Here is a 19,994-nt window from a genome sequence, read left to right on the forward strand (position 1 = left end):
AGGCCTTGTGTGGGATAGGCATCTCCCACTATTGTTCACACACATGGCTACATAAAAAGCTTGACGTATCTCATGTCTTGAGGAAAATAAAGTTCATACAGTGCTGAATAAGCACAGCAAAGCCACATTTTAATCTTTAATGCCTCACAAGTCTAACTCCTTTGAGAATTTAATATCTGTTCGATGTTGGCCTAGAAGGATTTATAAGCCTATTAACTAATATGCTGATAAACCACTTGGAACAGCAGGGTGAAGACCTGTCTGACTGATAAACCTTTTACAGCAATGGAACAAAATGGCAGCTAGCCGTTGGTATTAAAGCATATTTTAGATTTGGTGGAAGCTTGTCTCTTGACAGCAGTATAAAAAAATAGCTTGGAAAGACAAGAACTCCCCACGTGTGTCTGCAAGTCATCAAACTCACTCACCATCACCAACACTTAAAGTGGCCAAAATATTACAGAAAATAAAAATTCTTGTTTGAGGTTTATTTTATTTTTTAGCTGATGGGTTCACATTCTTCCAGTATCAGGGTTCCATCTTCTCCTGCCTCCAACATTAATATGTATACAACTAGGAAAAAATGTGGTTTGAGCTTCTGGATGTGCAACACAAATCACGTTGTGTGTCAACAGAACCACGTGTATTTCATATTCATAAATCCAGTTTGTCAGCTCTGTCAGATTTGCATATAAACAATGCCTATGTTTATCGTATCGGTTGAAGGCCAGAGGACAGATTGTCATAAATACCAGGACATTAGGGTTTCACCCAAGTAAAGCTGAACTGATCTGAAACATTTCATAAATGTCACTAAAGTTTAATTGTGTCGATCCTTTGGGAGAGGAAAAATGATAAGAAAATGTTAAATGCTAATAAGCACAATATTTCCCATCACATGAGCATTTTTGTCTTCATATTCTATATACTTCAAACAAGAAAAAATACTTGTTTTTAGTTTGAGACTTAGACTCGCCTTATTTATTCAAGTGACAACTGACAATTGTTGTGGGCTCTCTAAATGATGAAGACTTTGAAACTGCAACCCTCAAAAACTGGCAGTTGAAAGTGAACTCTTTAGGAGAAGAGTTTAGCCAAAGGATGTCTGTGGCATATTAAACGGTGACCTCCTTTTGTCTTCTGTACCTTACGTGTCAGTAGTCTGCTGAGCCTAGTCCTACATGTTTAGTCAAAAACATGTCAAAAAGCTGTGGCAGCCAGGGCCTCCAGGCTTCACCTGTGGTGAGAGATCCAGCTGCGGGCCAGGCCCAGAGCAGCAGGTGCCGTGAGGCTTTTTACATGGAGACCAGTGGAACTCTGTCCTGGGGAACGCTGTCTGTGGATCTGCATGCCCAGTGATGGAAGCAGTGTGGCTGCAGATACAAGTTCTCGGTGTGAAATGTTCATGGTTGCTCACACAGATACTCAATGTCAGTGTTCAGACGGCCACAATATCAGGCATAATAAGTACACGGTGTTTAAACAGTGGCGAGTGTTCGCTCTATAATGGCCGTGGTTGTAGATATGAGCGCACAGCGAGGGAGCACAGTCTCCTCTGGAGGATCGCTTGTCCCTCTCCGTGTAGCACAGTGTTTCCACTCCGGCTGGCACTTTTTTTTTCAGGCGTAGCCTTAGCACAGTGCGTGAGAAAGGCATCAGAAAGGCTCTGTCAGAACGTAGGAGTTCGACACAACTGTCCGCAGCTCTGGTCGTTGGCTCAGAGCAGCAGTCTGCACAGCGTCAGGACCAGCAGGGGCACGAGCCGCGGGGCCAGCAGGGCGGCGCTGTGGCTGCCTGCCGGGTTCCACACCCGGGCGGTGCAGGACTCGGTGGGGTCGGTAGTGTCCGGGCCGCCGCCGATGCTGCTCCTCTGAAGGACGAAGTCGTGCGTCAGGGCGGAGAAACTGTCCGGCCCGTACGGAATCGACAGCGTCTTCGTCACTGACTCCTGCCCCGGAGCTGTCACCTGTTGAATCAACAGATTTGACGTTTGCAGTTAGGTTTGCTTGCTTAGTTCCATTAAGTGAGCCATGAAAGTTATTTGGTAGAGGTGACCACGCACAGCAGCAAGTGCAGTCCTGGTCTTGCCTCTGTCGTTCGCTAGCTTGTTTATGTGCATGCTTGTTGGTTGGTTAAGGTACCCTTTTTATTGGCTTACTGAAGGTATTCATATATACACTCTCTGGACACGTGGGATGAAGCAGGGTGAGCTGTGATATATTACTGTTCTGCACACACACAGGACTCCCTTTTCCAGTTTCAGAATAAACATCAACAGGTATGTGAGGCCCAAAATACAGAATATTTCCAAAATATCCCAAGATTACAGAGGGGGCGGTAAAAAAACGGAAGTGGGCATTTTAACACGGACGCAAGTCCTTTAAACACCGCGGCAAACGGGGGCATTCTCGGCGGGCTTGTGTGTCAGCTGCAGGGCTGTTTGGACGGGGGCCCGTCGCTGGGCCCGCCCCTTGCCTGCGCCCTGTCATTTACTGCAGCGAAGCAGTGCCCAAGCTGCGCTAATTACATGTGTTAGCCAGTCAGTACTGGGTCAGCGCAGTGCTTCAGTGCCACCACTGAAATAAGTCTTCGTTACCCATCCATTCGTTCTGCTGTACAGCATGCCCATCGGCATCCTGCAAAATCTTTGCATCTATTTTTTGTCATTTGTATTTTTTTGCATGCAGTCAAAATCGGACTGTAGTAGAGGACCGTCCCGAACGCTGCTCCTCTCTCTGTTACAGTTCTAGAAACAAATGAGGGGAGGGAATTGTAGGCCCCACGGTCTATTAATGAGACCTGGGAAGTTCATAGCAGACTGTGTTTTTGTTGATGACATAAAAAAGCAGGTTAGTTTGGTTTTCATTGGTACACAGACCGTAAATGCTGATGCAATGAGTGAATGATCCAATGATTTTCCACTGTGTGAAAGGGGGCGTTGCCTTTGCTCATTGCTGAGACTGACCCAGGAAGTTGACTGAATCGGACCACTGAATAATGCTGGACTTAAAAACCCTGTACCATGTTTCTTGTATAGTCAAGTTTCTGCTTCTCTTCTGTTCACCTTCTGGCAGTTACAAGTCAAGAAGGAGAAAAGGCGGAAAGGATATGTTCTCTTAAGAAAAGGGGGAGGTGGGGGAGCCTTACTGAACAGCGCAGTGCGAGTACACATCTGCATGAGTATTCCCAACATCTTTCCCATGATGCCCTGTGACAGCAGCTGGGCTCCCGCTTAACCCTTAGGTGATCTCCCCAGTGAAACCCTCCTGAGGGCATGTGGAGGGCTGCTGTCCCCACACCCCCGCAGACCTGTCCTGTTTACTCTGGGGCGTCACCAGTTCTCCCGTTTCCCAGGCCCCCTGGAGCGCCTTCCAAACGCGGCTTCGGGGACGGCCTCCGTCCACGCGCCCTGCGCATGTTTATCTGAACGGAAAAATAATCATTCCTTTCTGGCACCTCAGAATTATTATTTAGTCTGCGTGGGGAAGGGACGCTTTTGGAAAGCCTCGGACCGTTTCCTCTGAGAATTTTGCTGGCCGCCCACCCACTGGAGTCTAGCTGCTACGCTAACGGTCTGTCCTGGGGGACTGCTGCACGCATATAGTATCTGTGCTGGAAATGACCACAATGCATTTAGCCGCAGATTTTTTTTTTTTTTTTTGGGCATGTCAAATGTGCTGCCAAGTGTGACAGTGCCCAGATGAGCATGGAAAGCAGAACAAGGTCTCCTGCTTTTCAGAGCCAACAGAGGTGCTTATCCTGCCCCGCATAGGCTTGGGGCCGTCACTCTCGTCCTGCGCCATTCGTAGCATTTGCTGCTTTTTTCTTTATACATGAAACACACCCTGCACACCCTGCAGCTTTTCAAGAGCGAATACAATGCTAGAGTCAGATTCTCTCTCTAATATTTGTGCTTTGTCAGTTCCGCGTTTTATATAATGGCATCACTGAGTTACGTAGTTTCCCTTCAACTGTTGCTGAAGAAAAGCCTGAACTGATTTGTCCTTTCAGTTAATGTTACTTCAGTCCTGTGCGTGTTTACATAAAGTAGGGGTACTTTCCAAAGCCTATCATGAGAGCTCCATACAATGTACATTTTTTAAAACATTTTAAATCATTTTTCATATCCAATGCAAATATTTAGCTGGACGGCATCCAGTCGGTGAAAACAACCGAACAAGGTTTCGGACAAGTGTTTAAAATTTGGATGGCAGTGTGCGTATTGCCAAGTAGATGTGGAGTGACTCATTGTTAAGGTCACATCTTAACAGTTTCAAGATTACCTCCATAAATAACTTTCTGAGTGTAATACATAATTGACACGCATTATACTTCAATGGGAGATCTAAAAATAGACATACCAAGACACAATCCGTCCATGTCAGTGAGTCATAGGCCATGTCATTTTGACTTACTTTTCACTGATCATCAAATTTGTTTGAAGATCACAAACACGCTTACACGTGCGCATACACACACACACACTCCCCTTTTTAAAAACATACCCTTAATCCACTCCAGTTTAAAGTAATGTAATGTACCTTGCCATAGAGGTGGAATTGTAATTCGCTCTCATGCACACTGTGAGGGTGCTATCCCAGCATGCCTGTAGTGGCTCAGAGGCAGGCCCTCTCACCTTGAAAGTGTAGTCTCCTGGCAGCAGCAGTCTGTAGTACTCCCCGTTCCTGTCTGTTCGGAATGGGCAGAGATTCCTCCTCCCTTCCACCTCCACCAGGGCGTTCTGTACCGGGGCCCCTGCCGAATCCAGGACCTGCCCCTTCACACCTGCAAAAATGTGAGGGGGTGTGGGGGGGGGGGGGTGTGGAGTGGGAGCAAAGGGAGTGTTGTCATGGCGATGCACACTGACAGGCAGGGGGCAGCAGGGTTCTGAGAATGCTGGGTTCCCCTGGAGACGTGCACTGCACACTGCCCTCCGCACAGGCGCAGCGTTCAGCCAGGCCTGTCCAAGAGAGGTAACCGAGTAATCCCGCTGGGAGCCATCTACTGTAAGTGCATAGGCCATAGAGCACAATGGAGTACAGTTTCCCTGGGTTCTCCCATCGCAGTTTCGCTGTAGCGATCTGTATTGGTTTTCCGTCACACACAAAAGCAAGTGTCACGCAAAATTTCACTGCTGACTGCGATGAAAGAATGATTGAATGACTGATGCCTTTTCGGAAGAACCAGCTGTGCGAAATTTCCGCAAACGAGGGAACTGAAGGTTGAAATAATATTCCCTGCGGCGCATCCGCAGTACCTGGTGCTTGCGGGGTGTACTGACCTAGGTGGACCTGCTGCATGTAGGCCAGCAGGGCAGGCTTGTTGGCTTCCCACATGCCGGGCAGATCCGTTTCGGGGGGGTACTTGCAGCAGGACAGTTCCAGGGTGATCTCCAGACACTGGCGCCACACGTAGTTGTAGTCCTGCATTCCTCCTGAGGGGGAGATTACAAACTGTCAGCGGCAGAACGGTTCTGGAGGACCTCTGTCACCCCTCACTGGTCCCTGAGGCACTTCTGTGCCCACTCGGTGGGCCCCGGGTGGGCTTGACATTTTGGAATGCGGAAGGGCCCACTTCCGCTGTCTCCCAAGGGCTCTCTGGTGCTGCTGCTCTCCCCCAGGCCTGTCAGCGGTCCCTCATCCCACGCGGTTAGCGGCGGCAATGAGCAGCACGCTCTCACGTTGCGCCTGTGTTCCCAGTGGAACAGAACGGGTTTGCTACAGCCGCGACAAGGCTAAGTACGTTTTGGGTATTGCCTCCCTGGTTCTGTCTCAGGGCTCAGTTAGCGCCGTGGCACTCGCTCTTGCCCTGGGATAGGGGCAGGGTGTGCGTGCTTCGGTTGTTACTCATCACGAAATGGATCAGCTAAAGCCGTTTACACGGTTGACTCACCTCGCCTTTCTTGGTTCCGGCTATGTTGATGCATGATTTTTAAGGTGAAAACAAAAAAACCAGCAGACCCTGCGACTTCCATGGGACAAAAGTGGATGCCCTGAGTCAGCGCGTTTCTGTGCTCGTGACCTTGCGCAGGTCTCTCATGGGAGAGGGGCGGGGGGGGGCGGGGCTCAGGGAGCGGTGCACATGTGGGGCTCGGAGAGCTCTGCTGCACCAGGCTCACAGCAGACACAGCTAACTTTAATGTGAGAGCCCTACAAAATGGCCACCCTGTGGTAGGACAACCTCAGTCTCTATGAAATGGTAAACTTTTGATGCATGTCTAAATTGTATTTAGAGTTTAAAAGTAAAATGTGAAGCCTTTCACAGTGAATATCACTGGATAAGTGTGTGCAGTCTGTCTGGACCAGCGTGGCTGACCTGCCAGAGGGTACCAGTAGAACCCGTTGGTGATGCCGTCCTTGAAGCCCTTTTCGTAGCAGTTGTTCTCCTTCTGCATGCTGGTGTGACTGAAGGAGTAGGTCTTGGCGAGGTGGACAAAGACGTCGTTGTCGGGGGAGACGCTAGAGCTCCCCTGTAACTCTCCTCCTGTTTTAAAACGTCACAAAAAGACAAGTGTTGTCAGTCCGTCTTCCTTGAGATTCGACCTTTTTATGTAGAGTTACATAGACGTGCGTTCAGTCCGCCTTGCACACAGTCCCCACTGGGCTGGCTGCTTGTTGCAGATATAGAGCCATGTCTGCAAGGGGGGGAAGTGCACTTACAGCACTTCCATAGCACAGTTGTAAAATAGCACGGAGGATATTTTTTTGCATACTGCCTATCGTGCGCTAAATAGTACACAGTATGCGTAGTAGACAGCGCATACTTTGAGGACACAGTGGTTAGGAGGCTGATTCGGACACAGCCTCTCTCTCTCTCAGAACTAAAGGCCCTGCTGCTTCCTGGTTCGTGCTGGACCCGGCGGGCCCCCTGTACCTCCGTTGCTGTTGTCGTAGGGGTAGCTGGCCACCACGGCGCCTCCGTGGAGGTTCGCCGACAGCACGAAGGGCTCCGAATCCAGCCAGTCCATCACCGCCCGCACCTCCGCCTCCCTCTGCTCTTCCTCGTCCCTCTCGAAAGCGTCCGGGAAGTTGCGGTTCAGGTCCACACCGTGTTTGTTGAACCTGTGTGTCGGGGGGGGGCGGTGTCAGGGTTAGAGGTGAGGGAGCCCCAGTGAAAATATTTGCTGTCTTTTATGTGTTTTTGATTATTGTGTTTTCCCACGCCGTGGAAAGCCGAAGTCAGCTTTATCTGCGCGTGCTGTCCCTGACCAGTGTTTGTGCTCAGGTGATGCACACTGCTTTCCAAGCTGGAGGCGGGGGGGGGGGTGTTTATGGGGGGGTGGCAGTCGCAGTTTGGGAAATGCAAACAGACGGCCTGTCAAGCCACTTTGTTGGCTGCAGCGGGTCTTGTCAACACAGGCCAGATGGAGAGGCCCTGTTTTTCACCAGATGAAAGTGTGGTGAAAGGAAAAGCTTCAGATGCACTGTCAGGATGTGTACCGACGCTCAGATTTGACTGACAGTATTGTACTAATGCTGTTGGGTCCCGGCTGACTTCATCAAAATGCCACACAGGCAGTTCCTTATGTGCAGTACTGTCATCACCACGAATCAGCCCAGAAAATGAATGGGAAATGCATAGGCAGTGCCTTTAATTTGACTACATATTTTATCATCTTACTCACATCTGAAACCTCCACATGTGGTCTTCCTTTTTTTTTTAGACAACTGACTGAGACCATCCTTCCAGAATTTAAAAAAGTTGCACAGAAGGCTGAAAAACACCGCATGCCAGTCCCAGGGGTGGTCGTTCGCTCGCTTGCTGCTGCGGTGCTATTTTGAGTCTGTCACCTGGGGTTTATTTAGTGTGAGCGATTTAGGGGACACAGTATACAAACTGTTTCAAAGATGGATTAGTGCTTTTGCAGGACTTGCGCAACCTGCCTGTGTTCACGTACAATAGAGAGATCTCTCTTAATCCAAGTCCGAGAGCAGCTCTTTCAGCGTCTCCAAAGAATCGCTTCCCTCTAAAATTCCTGTGTGCCCAGTCGTGTGTAGGTCTGCTATCAGGCTGCGGGCAAGCAAGTCTCACTTTATTCTCCTGTGGGATTTCACTCATTGTATAATAATTACAATCACAACAAAAAGAGTAATTACCGGAAAGGTTTAGGTTCTGCCGCTGTATATTTAAAGCACAACTAAAAAGTACTTAATTTTAGTACTATACGGTCGGCCTGTTTGCAGTGCAACCCAAAAAGTAGTCATCGCTATTTGGCTCTTGGACAAGAAAAATATCCCAAAAGCCTAACCAGTGCACACTGTTAAACTGTCTACAGATAACAGCACAAAAAAAATGTTTTTCAGAATATTAATAATGGCGGAAGATGCTATACGGCTGACTCCAAGCACAGGAAATTGTGCATGTCCAGATCCCATATGAAATGTGTGTTTTTCCATTTCATTAGGAGATCCTACATTTCCTTGGGTGGTTCAACAAAGAAAAATAAACAAAACAATCTGTTGTTCATTTTGGAAAGAAGCAGGATGCTTACAGCACTTTAATCATACTGCTGCAAATAGCCCTTCCCTGTTTGCGTAAACTGTTTGTTTCTGCTGTCGCAGTGCTACAGGGTCCCATCAGCCGGTGAAATAAAACACTATGGAAGCGTAGCACGCACTCATTCAAGAGCACCTTTGCTGAAAGATAATCAGGACTCCATTGTCATACAGCAATTGCAGGTGGGGCTCTAAAAGGCGGTGATGAGTCCTGTTTGCCTGTCAGAACACTGGCTGAAATTTGAGAGATCCGATTGGATTGCGGGAAACCAGCCTCACCCACTTCCGTAAAGCCAGATGCTTTTACACGGAGAGCCAGATTTTGAGCAGTGTTTTAAGAGAGGGGCAAATTCTAAGTGCTGTTTTAAGCGGGGTTTTATTGAAGGCTGGGCTCAGGCCAGGACGGCTCCTGGCTCTGTTATAATCTGTGAGACATTACATTACATTACATTATAGGCATTTAGCTGACGCTCTTATCCAGAGCGACTTACAACAGTGTAACCAAACTCAGGATCAAGTCCACTTAAGTCCATTGAACAAAATGCAGATAAAAAGCCTTTACTATGATAGCATACATTAAGGAGAAACAAGATAGTCTGAACCAAGACGGCGAGGGAGACGCAAAAGGAAGGTTAGATTACCACAGCGCTCCTGCCGTGAACCCAAGTGTTGGTTCTGTCAGTGTAAACAGCACCGTGGTCATTATCCCGGCGCTGAACCCCCTATTTTCCTCTGCGGTGGGGTGTCCTGCGTGCTGTTAAAGCTGGCGGCCTGTCGCACGCAGATCTGGGATGCAGCACTGGTGTTATCAGCTGTGTGGGTGGGAGGACGTGTCTGCATGCCCGCTCACAGGCATTTAAGGCTGTGTTTAGTGGCTGAAGAAAATGATCTGCCCCCTTTGAAACGGCCCTCTTCGGTTACACATTTGCTCTTGCTTACTAACTACCCCCCAACCCCCGGATTTTTCATGAAAGTTTTGGCGAATCCAAACATAAAAGCTAGACAAGTCAGTCACGGCTTGAGTTTAGAATCACCGCACACACCTGCGGGGGCCCAGAAGGAGGCCTGTAGCTGGTGCGTTGCTTTCAGGTATGCATGTGCCATGCATCTTCCCTCTTGGAGAAGCCTGTCCCACGATTCCCTGTGCTTAGAGGGGAAGCTGTGTTTTGCTTACAAGGGGCCAGTGCTTTGACAGAATATCAGCAGGGCTAGGCAAAAACCAGAGACTGTGAAATGAGGGGTTTCTCTCCACGCCACCCCGCCACCCCCCCACCCCCCCAGACTGCACCTGCTCCCAGAACAGCTGCTTCCTGCAGCAGCGCGCGGACAGGAAGAGGCCGGGACACAGAGACCTGTCTCTCCCCTGCTGAATGAGGCCGGCCCCCTTTTTCACAGGGCTTACCCTTCAAAGCAGCTTCCATTAATCTGAGCTCAGGAAGCGGCTCTCTCCCCGTCATTCAGGGGTAGTGAATGCTCCCGTGCGCGGGCCTGCGCAGCGCCTCTGCGCCGGGCCGTCCTCCTGTGATTAAGATCTCACTCCGGCCCTTTTTGGTCTGCTCCCATTCACTTTTTTTTAAATTACATTTATATTTTTTTTAAATAGCCCCAATTCCCTCCCGAATTTGGGATGTCTAATTAGCTACTTACGGCGCTTTTCCCCACGCCGGGGGCGACGCGCCTGTGTCTTCACAGCCCGCGCCGACTTGCGGCCTAGTGTGGCCACAGAGGCCGCCGCGATTGACATGGCCAGACGATGAACACCCCCCCCCCCAACCAAATGAACACTCTCATCCAACTGCCAACTGCTTGTCACCTCGTGGAGCTTCTGCCAGCAGTTGGCACTGGCACTGTCCAGATTCAGTCTGTGATGGTGGGGTTCGTGCACGCGCACGTACGGTGCCTTAACCGGACAAGCCACCCAGCTGTAAGCAGGTTTATTTGTATATGCTTATAAATGCCAGTTTTGTTTAAAAATCTGTGTTATCTCTAGGCGTGATTCACCCTCATTGTGACTAATGCTGATGCTGGCTTTAGCAGGAGTCTCATCGTCTTGTGCTTTGCTTTATCGGAAGAAATGCCCGTCCGTTCTCTCTTAGTGTCGTCACGGTCACTGCAGCCAGGTTTCGGTGTACGCGAGGTGTCTTTTCCGTGGAGTGGAACAAGAGGTGTGTTGTTGCCATGGAAACGGGGCATGACGCAGGGAGGAGGAGGGTTTCCCCAGAACCCCGAGCAAGTTTTGAGAAAGACAGCAGTGTGTTTGGGAAGAGCAGGGCACCACAGAGGGAGAGAGAGAGATCTCTCAACCCGATAGATCTTTATTTCCGCATGTTAACTATATCTGTATCTGTGTGAAACTTTCATGTTAAGATCAACCAAAATAAGGGACCTGCTGGAGCTTGGATGTTAATAGCTGTCTTTGTTCAAACTATTTAAGCTTCTGCATCACTAGTATAAGTGAATTTGGATGGATGGTTATTTTTCCAGCTATGCAAATATACTTTAGTTTGTCTAATGCATTCAGACAATTTTCCCATTTTTCCATGACGTTTCCATGACTGGAAAACTGTTTTTAAAAATCCCGGTTTTCCAGGATGGGTGTCTCACTTTCTGGCTGGGACACTGTTGTAGGGACGGAGGAGTGAAGCCTGAAATGGATGAGGCTACCGCCTGGTTTTACAGCCTCGGGTGATCTGGATCAGTCGCTGTGTCTGTCTCCGGGCGCTCACCTCCCATCCGAGTACATGCAGTTGCGGGTGGAGGCCTCGAAGCCGTCGGGGTTCATGGAGGGCAGGACGTGGACGCGGGTGCTGTTGAGGATGCTGGTGATCAGGGGGTCGCTCAGGTAGCCCTGGGTCAGGAGCTCGATCAGGTGCAGCAGCATCACGCGTCCCACCACCTGAGAAAACACGTCCGCACAATGAGGCCCGATCCCACAGGTGTGCTTTAATCCCGTCTGGCAGGAAATAACAGCGTGCTGCTCACTGAAGCCTTCCATCACGCTCCCAATAATACGCCTTCCATTCACGGCTTCCAAAAACTACTGACTCACGTCTGAAAGTTGAACGTTTTTTGGATGTCTTACCTTCCTTAATGCCGTTCCGGAGGAAGTGAGATATAATTACTAAGCTCTTCTATCACTTTCTGCTAATTCGTGCGCTCCTACGACACACCTGCCTGTGAACGAGGAAATGTTTTCCGCATGACAGGCAACAGAGCGCACTGCTGTAGGGGGGCAAGCAGCGGTTAGACGAGGCTCATAAACGAGGAGCGAAGTTTAGACAAGAAGCTGGCGAGCGTGTGCGCGCAGGTAACCTGAGGAACCCTGGGCAATTTAATCTCGCCCTACCCCGCGAGGGATCAGGCTAATTGTAACCCATTACTGGCAATGTCCCAGGCATAGTAAGTTACGCTGTATGATACGCTGCCCTGGGAGCAAGCGTTTTACAGATTCCATCACTTAGAAAGGATTGCAGTTATGGGATTGCTGATACATTTAGAGCTCGGATAGAAATGCCTGGTCCATCAAAATGTACAGCGCGAAGCTTCGTGTTGTGGAAAACAACCTCATTTACGGGAAGGTAACTGCAGATTTACAGTGCCTGGCGTGTGACTTGGGTGTTATCTGTCTGCATGCCATAGTGAACCACTAGTAAGTATATTTGTGGGCTACAAGCATGGATAGCCCTGGAGTTTATTCTGACACTGCAAAACCGTGTGGTGCCGGGGCATTTCTAGAGAGCTTGGCCCAGAACTGTGAAGTATTGTGTTAGGACAGACGCATTTACTGCTAGCATGTGCGTCTAAGGAAGCACACATGCTTTTGTGTGTGGAGATGACCGCCACTTCTCACAAAGGGCTGATTATTATGCACAAGCTGGAAGCAGAAAAGCCCAATTCTGCATGCCTGCTGGCTCAATGGCAGTTATCAGCATCGCCCCATTCTCTTCAAGTGTGGCTGTCGCCTACTGGTACACAGCTCAGCGGTACCCAGCAGCTCTCTGTCCTGCTGTCTCCCACACACTGTGTGCACCACACACACACACACACACATGCGCGCACACACACACACTCACACACACACACACACATACACACACACACACACACACACGCGCGCGCACACACACACGCAAATCTCACACACACACCCACGTGTGCACAAACACAAGCACGCACACTCAGATAGCACACACAAACACGTTTCTCGCACGTAAAACACTTGAGTTCACAGAGACGCATGCACACAGTCTAAAATCCCTAGAAACCTCAACAAACGCCAGCCTATGTCTCCCGCTCTCGGTGTGCTTACAGGACAAAATGTTATTCACAGTGACAGGAGATAAGAAAAGAATGTGATACTCCTGATCTGATGATGAGTAGGTGAAGGCTGTGCGTATGTGTTAACTTGAAAGGGAAGGTGATAACCCCTAATGTATTGAAGCTTATCTCTGTGAGTGTCTCATGCACACGGTTGTTATCAACAACACATTCCAGACAAGGCAGACACCTCTGCTCATCTTTCTGATATGTTGGGGCGGAAAACCTCTAAATTTTATCACTATCACACTTATAAAAAATGAAGAAAAAAAAACAGAACAGAACATGCTTTCCCGAACTGCATTTCTGCATGTCCAGGAACCTGATGTTTTTAGTTTCTTTATAAATTCACAAATAGATGGGGGGGATCTCGTAGACTTGTGAAATTTAAACCAGGGTTTGGATAATAAATTGCTGTAACACTGAATTCAAATTGCTCTTTGGTTCAAACTTTTCTTCCGTTAAAAAAAAAAAAAAAATGTGTTGTCAGCTAAGTGACGCAGTACAGGCAGGCAGTCAAGTACTTGACCTGACAGAGCTCAGTCCTGTCACTATAATTGTTAACAATTACCAAGGTATGGTCAGAACCGAACATAGGAAAACAAATGAAGTACAAGTTAATTTTGGGGTGAAGTCAGCAGTCCATCTTGTGGAAACTGCCAAAAACCGAAACGGGGAGAGCGGGGTGAAGGCGGCCGCCTGGTCAGAGCGGCTTTTCTCCGAGAGGTGTGGCGAGCGGGAGACGTTTCCACACCGCGGGACAGGTCTTCAGCGGCGGCTTGCAGTCAAAGAGAAAGGGATCTGAACCGTGGCTCTACTCTGGAGCAGCGACGAAACGCACGCAACAGCAGGGCAGAATCTAATCAGCCTTTATCTGTGAGGGGCAGTGTGACTGTGTCAGCTTCTCAGGCCCTGTTTCCATTGAGAATGTTTTAATTATTTGTTTTTTAACAAGGCCAAAGGACTGTGATGGGGAACTTTCACAGTGATTTCTTTATTCGAAGGAGTTTGCTTAACCTACGCTTTTCCTTAAGATCATGGGGTGGCATATTTTAAGATGGAAATACAAGCAAGAGCTGGAACACGATTGCTTCAGTTTCTCACACTGAACTGCTTCACTGTGACTCTTGTCACTGTTTAACCAAGAAATTGGGGGAAAGGTCTTTTTTTTCCTGAACATTAACACGGTACTGCTGTTTCTCCAGTGTGAATCTGGTCCCTTTGAAACGTTGGGGCGCGTAACAGCGTTCCTTTTGGGGGTGGGGGGCGGAGGTAGGGAGAGGGGCTCTCCCCGGGGTCACGCTTGGCCGCCTCTCCACCGCACCCGCGGACTGTAAATTTCCGTCTCTGTGTACAGAGCTCCTTTTAACGATATCCACATCCCCCCACCCCCAGACCCAGGCTCGAGGATGTCTATTTAAGGACATCCCACCAGCTGGCCCGGTTGCCCAAATATAGCCCCGTTAGGAGCAGCGTGAGGCCCCCTCCGGAGATGCTTGATTGACCGTCTTTTGTTTGACTCCATGGCCCTTTTGTTGGGAGTCAGTCTTAATGTACGTGCAAAAGGAAATGTCTAATACTGCCGCTTTAGCCACCAGTGCCCTTACTGTTATCCGATAAATAAGCGTGCACTCAAACGGCTTATCTGTTTACAGCAGTTTCCTTCCTGGCCCGCGCAGAGCAGTGCGACTCGTCTCAACGAGCTTACCTCATTGCCATGCATGTTTCCCACATACTTGAACTCGGGAATCCCGATCCTGTGTTCGGTTGGGCGTTCACCAAGAACCAGCACCCACAGGTCTCTCCCTATGGGAACACAAAAAGGAAATGGAAAATAAGGAACGGACTTAGCACTGACTCCTTTAAAACCTTTGGGACTGCAGTGTCCTGGGTACGCGTGTTTCTGTACCGCGGTGCACATGCATGGTTTTGTTAATGTTGAGAGGGACACGTGGCAGAGCCGCCCTATCCAGCTTTGCCACTCGCCGCCTCCGCTAGTGAGTAATCAGATTTGCCTTTATGAGGAGGACGCCGGCACACTTGCCCCAGAGCACGACAGGTCTGAGCGCGCTCAGTGATGAACCTGTCAGCGGTAAATAATCCTGCATGTGACAATGTTTGGCCGGAGGTGGAAAAAAAATGCCTTAAAAAACCATGCCTTAAAAAAGATCCAGAACACCACTGGAGTGTCCTACTTTCTGGACCACGGAGACTCGAAACGTCACACCGCTCTTCTATTCCTTGGTCATTTCTGAACTGAGTGAAGGCAAAATACATGGTCCTACCCCATTTTCATAGTCAACGTGAAAGCGTGGCGTCAGTCTCAAACTGGTGCGTTGATTTATTGTTATTTATTTTTAAATCCTAGATGTCGTGAAATTGAGATTATGGTATGGCTGTCCGTGCCACTGTAGCTGTCTGTGACGGGACAGGGGAGGGGGTTTGGGTGGAGGCAGAGCCGAGCCAGGTGGTGCCCTGGATTAGCGCTACTTAGCGCTCCGCTCCAGGTCCTTCGCCTTCGAGAGCGCAGGGACCCCGGCGGGATTAGTGTGAGGTCAGCCCCCTGCGCCTGACGTGGCGGGACCCCGCCGTCACCCTGTGCTTCAGGGGGGGGTCTCCCCAAAATGGGGTCTCCCCAAAGTGACGCGTCTGCAGGTGCGAACGGACATCCCAAAAATATTAACAGCCCTTAAGATACAGATGTAACGAGGCGCTGCTTCCAGCGAGCGGCTGCTAGGGCCGCCGTCTGGGCACCCCCGTGGTTTTTGCTGCGTCGGCTGACAGTGGGGCAGAATGGAGAGGCCGTTTCCTGGGCTGCCCGGGGAGACCGCGGCGCTCGCTCCAGAGGTTGAGACATTGTGTCGGCTAGCGCATTAGCATGTGAGCCTTTTCAGATTGAAATGTGAGAGGGGGAGACCCTGGCAGCGAGAGGAGCCCGGGGGTCTCAATGCCAGCTTTGTGTCCGCCGCAGCCAGCAGGAAAAAAAAAAAACGAGCCGCCGCGACACGCCGGAGAGAAAAAAACCCCCCCAGCCGGGGCGCGAGATGACGATGCAAGCGCTGGGGTCGGCCGCTGCTGCCGCTGACCCAGTGCTCTCCATAAGCACCGCGCCGGGACCAGCCCCACCCGGGCCATCGGCCGGCTCCCCCTATCCGTCCCTTACGCCCTCGCCGGGGTGGGGTGGGCTCTCTCTCTCTCTGAGGTGTAGCATTGCTGCAGTCGCTTGCTGGGTTAGCGATGGGTTAGCGCTGAGTTAGCGATGGGTTAGCGCTGAGTTAGCGATGGGTTAGCGCTGAGTTAGCGATGGGTTAGCGCTGAGTTAGCGATGGGTTAGCGCTGGGTTAGCGCTGAGTTAGCGCTAGGTTAGCACTGAGTTAGCGCTGAGTTAGCGATGGGTTAGCGCTGGTCTTCTCTCGGGCGTAGCGCTAATGTGGCTCAGCACACCGCTCCCCCTGTGCCCTGCGGGAGCCCGAGAGAGAGCTTGAGAGCGGCGGGTCCGTCGAGGGGGGGCTGATTTCCCTTTCAAATCACAGCTGATCTGAGAGCGCAGCCCCATTCAGCTGCTGCGAGCGCCGGCCCGGGACGGGGGGAGGCGGGGGGCCGGGCGGGGGGGGCCGGGCACAATGCTCGTTGAATAAACATGGATCTCGCTTGTCTACGTGTTTGAACGCGAGTTACAAGAGGCCGGAGACCGGTCGCCATGGAAGCGCAGCAGTTTTCCGCGCCACCGCCGTCGCCGGGCCGTTCCTTTTGGAGCACATCTACATGGGGGGGGGGGGTGGGCACGGCTGAGGGCTCGACGGCGAGATCTGTGCCAAGATCTCTTATCAGGTGTTGTGTCTGAGCCGCAACTAAATGTAGCGAAAGATGGGCTCCCCCCCCCCCTTATAAAAAAAAGAGATCAGATACCCACAGGGAGTGGGGGGAACGGGAGGGGGGAGCGGGTGGCATATTTGCCACCTTTGTGCAAGAAACAGAAAAGCACTCTGCGCGAGAACTCTTCCCCCGGGGGAGATTCTGTGAGTTTGTCGATATTTCAGGGGGCTCTGGGTTTGCGATCTTACAGTATAACTCACAGGGGGCTGTGACAGTGGCACCATGGGTGGCCTTGCCCCCACCAGCCCGCGGAGGGAATTCTCCGGGTGCCTCCTGCACATTCCTCCGCTGCAGTTCGGGAGGCCTACCGCCAAGCAAAAAAAAAGCACACGCGCTCGCCCTGGCCCTCGAGTGAGCTGCCAGCTGTGTGCACTCTTTCGGACGTGGGTGAAGGCGGGTAGGAAGTGCCACTACTCAGCACGCCCGCTGTAATGTGCGTGCCATTCATAAATGCACGTCTGTAGAGTGCGTACACTATGTAGGTCGGGGCTGCCCAACCCTCTTCCTGGAGATCTGCCGTCCTGTGGGTTTTCACTTCAACTCTAATTTTGCACACCTGATTCTAGCAGCTCAACTACATCTCCAGCTGTTGAATGAGGTGCGCTTTGTTTGGGTTGGAGTGAAAACCTACGGGACAGTAGATCTCCAGGAACAGGGTTGGGCAGCACCTCTCCAAAAGTTCTGCTTTCTTTATACAACAATGTTTTCCCCTTTTTTTGGGAAGCACTTAGACAGGCCCAACTGCACGCATCCTTTTTTCAGTTAACAAATAGGTGGCGTGTGTGTGTCAGTGAACTCTGGTCACGGTGCAGGATTAACGGTTTGCATTTGCGTAACCTGCCACCAAAGTGAGGCTGGCGGAGGCCTCATTTGTGGGCACAAGCAGCGCCACCACATCCTGAACCAGACACCGCTGCGTCAATGATAGCTTTTCACTCTGCCATTTTCAGACACTTTTGCACAGATCACTCACAAAAGACTTTATCAAGAGAGTAATGAGAAGACAGGTTGCCGTATATCAGCATCAGCAGCTTGCGGCATTCTTTAAAACTGATTTGCACTAAAGATAAATAAATATCAGCCAATGACACGTGAAAGAACGGCTCTTACCTTCCACGGATTTCCCAATACTATGTAGGTGCGTCAGCGACGAATAGTTTCTGTTGACAGCTTTTAGGTATCGTTCCACTTCGACCGTGTTATGGTAACGAAAATCCAGCCCGCTAGCCGTTGACACCCAGGCTCCAAGCCACAGGCAGAGGCACGGCGTGAAAGGGACCATCATCTACAGTATCTCTCTAAACACAAAAGAGTGAGCCAAAATTACACCCCTAAATAACCTAACGTGGTGGAAAACGCACAGTAAAATTATCAGTGTTAAATCAACTCATATTACATGTTACACTGATAAAGTATACTTTTAATTTCTGGTGCAGTCATGTAAAGAGTTGCAGTTCCTTTATTCTTTGCACAGGATGTTCGCGTTTGTGCAGTTAAAACTTTACCATTTCCTATTTCTACGCGACAAACGAATGCACCCCTTTAAGTAGTGACACTAAGATGTTATAGATTGAATAGCAATTTATTTATTTTTTCTTTATTATTTAAATTATTCTAACACGATAGAATTACGCACTAGATTTAAAGTATGGTCCAATTTATTTGCCATGTTAGAGATGATGTAGCCCACATGACGTCCTTGGTACAGTTAGATAAAATTCTGAACACTTTGTAAGTGTCGAAGTACTTGATTTATCGCTTGGCCACTTTGCACTTAAGGACCTTAGTGTCAGGTTGCTACCGTGCTCTCAAATTGCTAGCTTTGTGTCGTGTTGGATGTACACTTGCCTTTTGCTTTGTAATAAGCGCATATGTATGCTCTGTGGTCTAGTCCTTACTGGCAATGCCAATATTATTCTCTTGGCACTGATCATTGTTAATCATTGACCCTGCCAGGGTTGAATGTACACTCCTGATGCTGTAACTACAGTTAGCCGCTCGGGATAAGAGCGTCTGTTAAATACCAAATTTGTAACTGTAATTCTATCCGCCCAAGCGATATTACACATCAAGAGGACTGTTTAAAGAAAGTTGAAGTATTGCATGTACTTTGGACTACATACGCCTGTAACTGTAATTAACTGTATTTATTTAAATTTCTTTTTTTCTATTCAATTATCATAAGGCAGAAGTGCTTGGAAAAGTTAATATTAGTTTGTCAAAATTATTGTACCTGTCATGTTGATGTTGTGATGTGGGGAAAAATATGTAGTTTTTATTATTTTTAAAGCTCATTATTGGAGGCATACTGCTATACGTATTAGGCTGAGGGTAAATATTAAGCATTATTCCAGAATTCCCTTCAGTGGAAACCTGCGGATAGCCTACTAACCTCCAAATAGCACTGATTACTTTTTAGCCCGTGTTACTTTGCAATCTGTTCGTTTACAGTTTGAAATAACAGTAAAATATTACCTTGTATCGAGTCCACAGTTTGAGCTCCCGCTGCTATGAAGTTGGATACGGACCTTCCTGTAACCCAGTCTTTGCACTGTCATACAGTGTAGCTGGAGGACTGCAACTCCTGCCGCCGCTCAAATAGTACAGCGCCAGATGACCTCAGCCAGTCTCACCATTACAGATCGTGTGACAGATTAAAGTTGTACATGTCCGTCTGCAGCCCGTGAACACAGTCGCCCTATTCCTGTTTCGGATCCCTCCGACTGGCTCACTTACTAGCTACTTACTGGATTCAAACACGTCCGCTGCGTTTAAACACGCCGAGGCGGAGCTTCGCCTCCCACATATTGCTAAACTGATCACTTCTCCGGGTCCACGCGAAAAGCTTAGATCTGTGCGTTGATTGTATCTGCAGAAACTGTCCAGCATCACTGCAGATTTCTTAAAAACTTAACATATGATTTCATCATAGTGTAACGGCGATTCTACAAGGTATCCGGCACGTGCCGAAGTAAAGAAAATACATCCACAAGGCTAACGAAAATAATGCCATGGATTTAGCGGTTATTGCGCGAGGCGCGTATTTTGCAACCTGTTGTTCACTTGAATAGTCAGTTGCATAATTGATGAGAGATTAAGATAACTTTCTAAAAAGATTAATTATCTTAAGACGGTTCTGCAGGTTCTCTATCCAAAATAAGAGAGTGCTAAAGCGTTTTCACTGTTCTATTGTTGATTAATTTTGGCAGTGAATGTTCCCCCAAGTCCTGCCCTTAACCAGGCACTGTTATTTTTACCATTCGCTCGCTCCCTCTCCTCTTATTCCTACTCGGAGTCGCTTTCTGA

The 19,994-nt window shown here is 49.2% G+C and overlaps 2 protein-coding genes across 3 annotated transcripts in view; one reads left to right on the forward strand and one right to left on the reverse strand.

Moving 5' to 3' along the window:
* Positions 1–19,994, forward strand: part of dnah6 (dynein, axonemal, heavy chain 6) — a 60,716-nt gene that overhangs the window by 1,521 nt on the left and 39,201 nt on the right. The gene's annotated exons all lie outside the window — the stretch shown is intronic.
* Positions 474–19,924, reverse strand: cpm (carboxypeptidase M). Its single transcript, XM_064318560.1, has 9 exons — positions 19,164–19,924; positions 17,799–17,984; positions 14,521–14,618; positions 11,222–11,391; positions 6,874–7,061; positions 6,316–6,483; positions 5,282–5,434; positions 4,637–4,785; positions 474–1,966 (listed from the first exon to the last, which is right to left on the reverse strand). The coding sequence occupies exons 2-9, from the start codon at positions 17,971–17,973 to the stop codon at positions 1,718–1,720; spliced, it is 1,350 nt and encodes a 449-aa protein (XP_064174630.1). The 5' UTR covers positions 17,974–17,984; positions 19,164–19,924; the 3' UTR covers positions 474–1,717.

The sequence above is a fragment of the Anguilla rostrata genome, chromosome 19 (assembly GCF_018555375.3).
Source record: "Anguilla rostrata isolate EN2019 chromosome 19, ASM1855537v3, whole genome shotgun sequence".
In the NCBI taxonomy this organism is placed as follows: domain Eukaryota; kingdom Metazoa; phylum Chordata; class Actinopteri; order Anguilliformes; family Anguillidae; genus Anguilla; species Anguilla rostrata.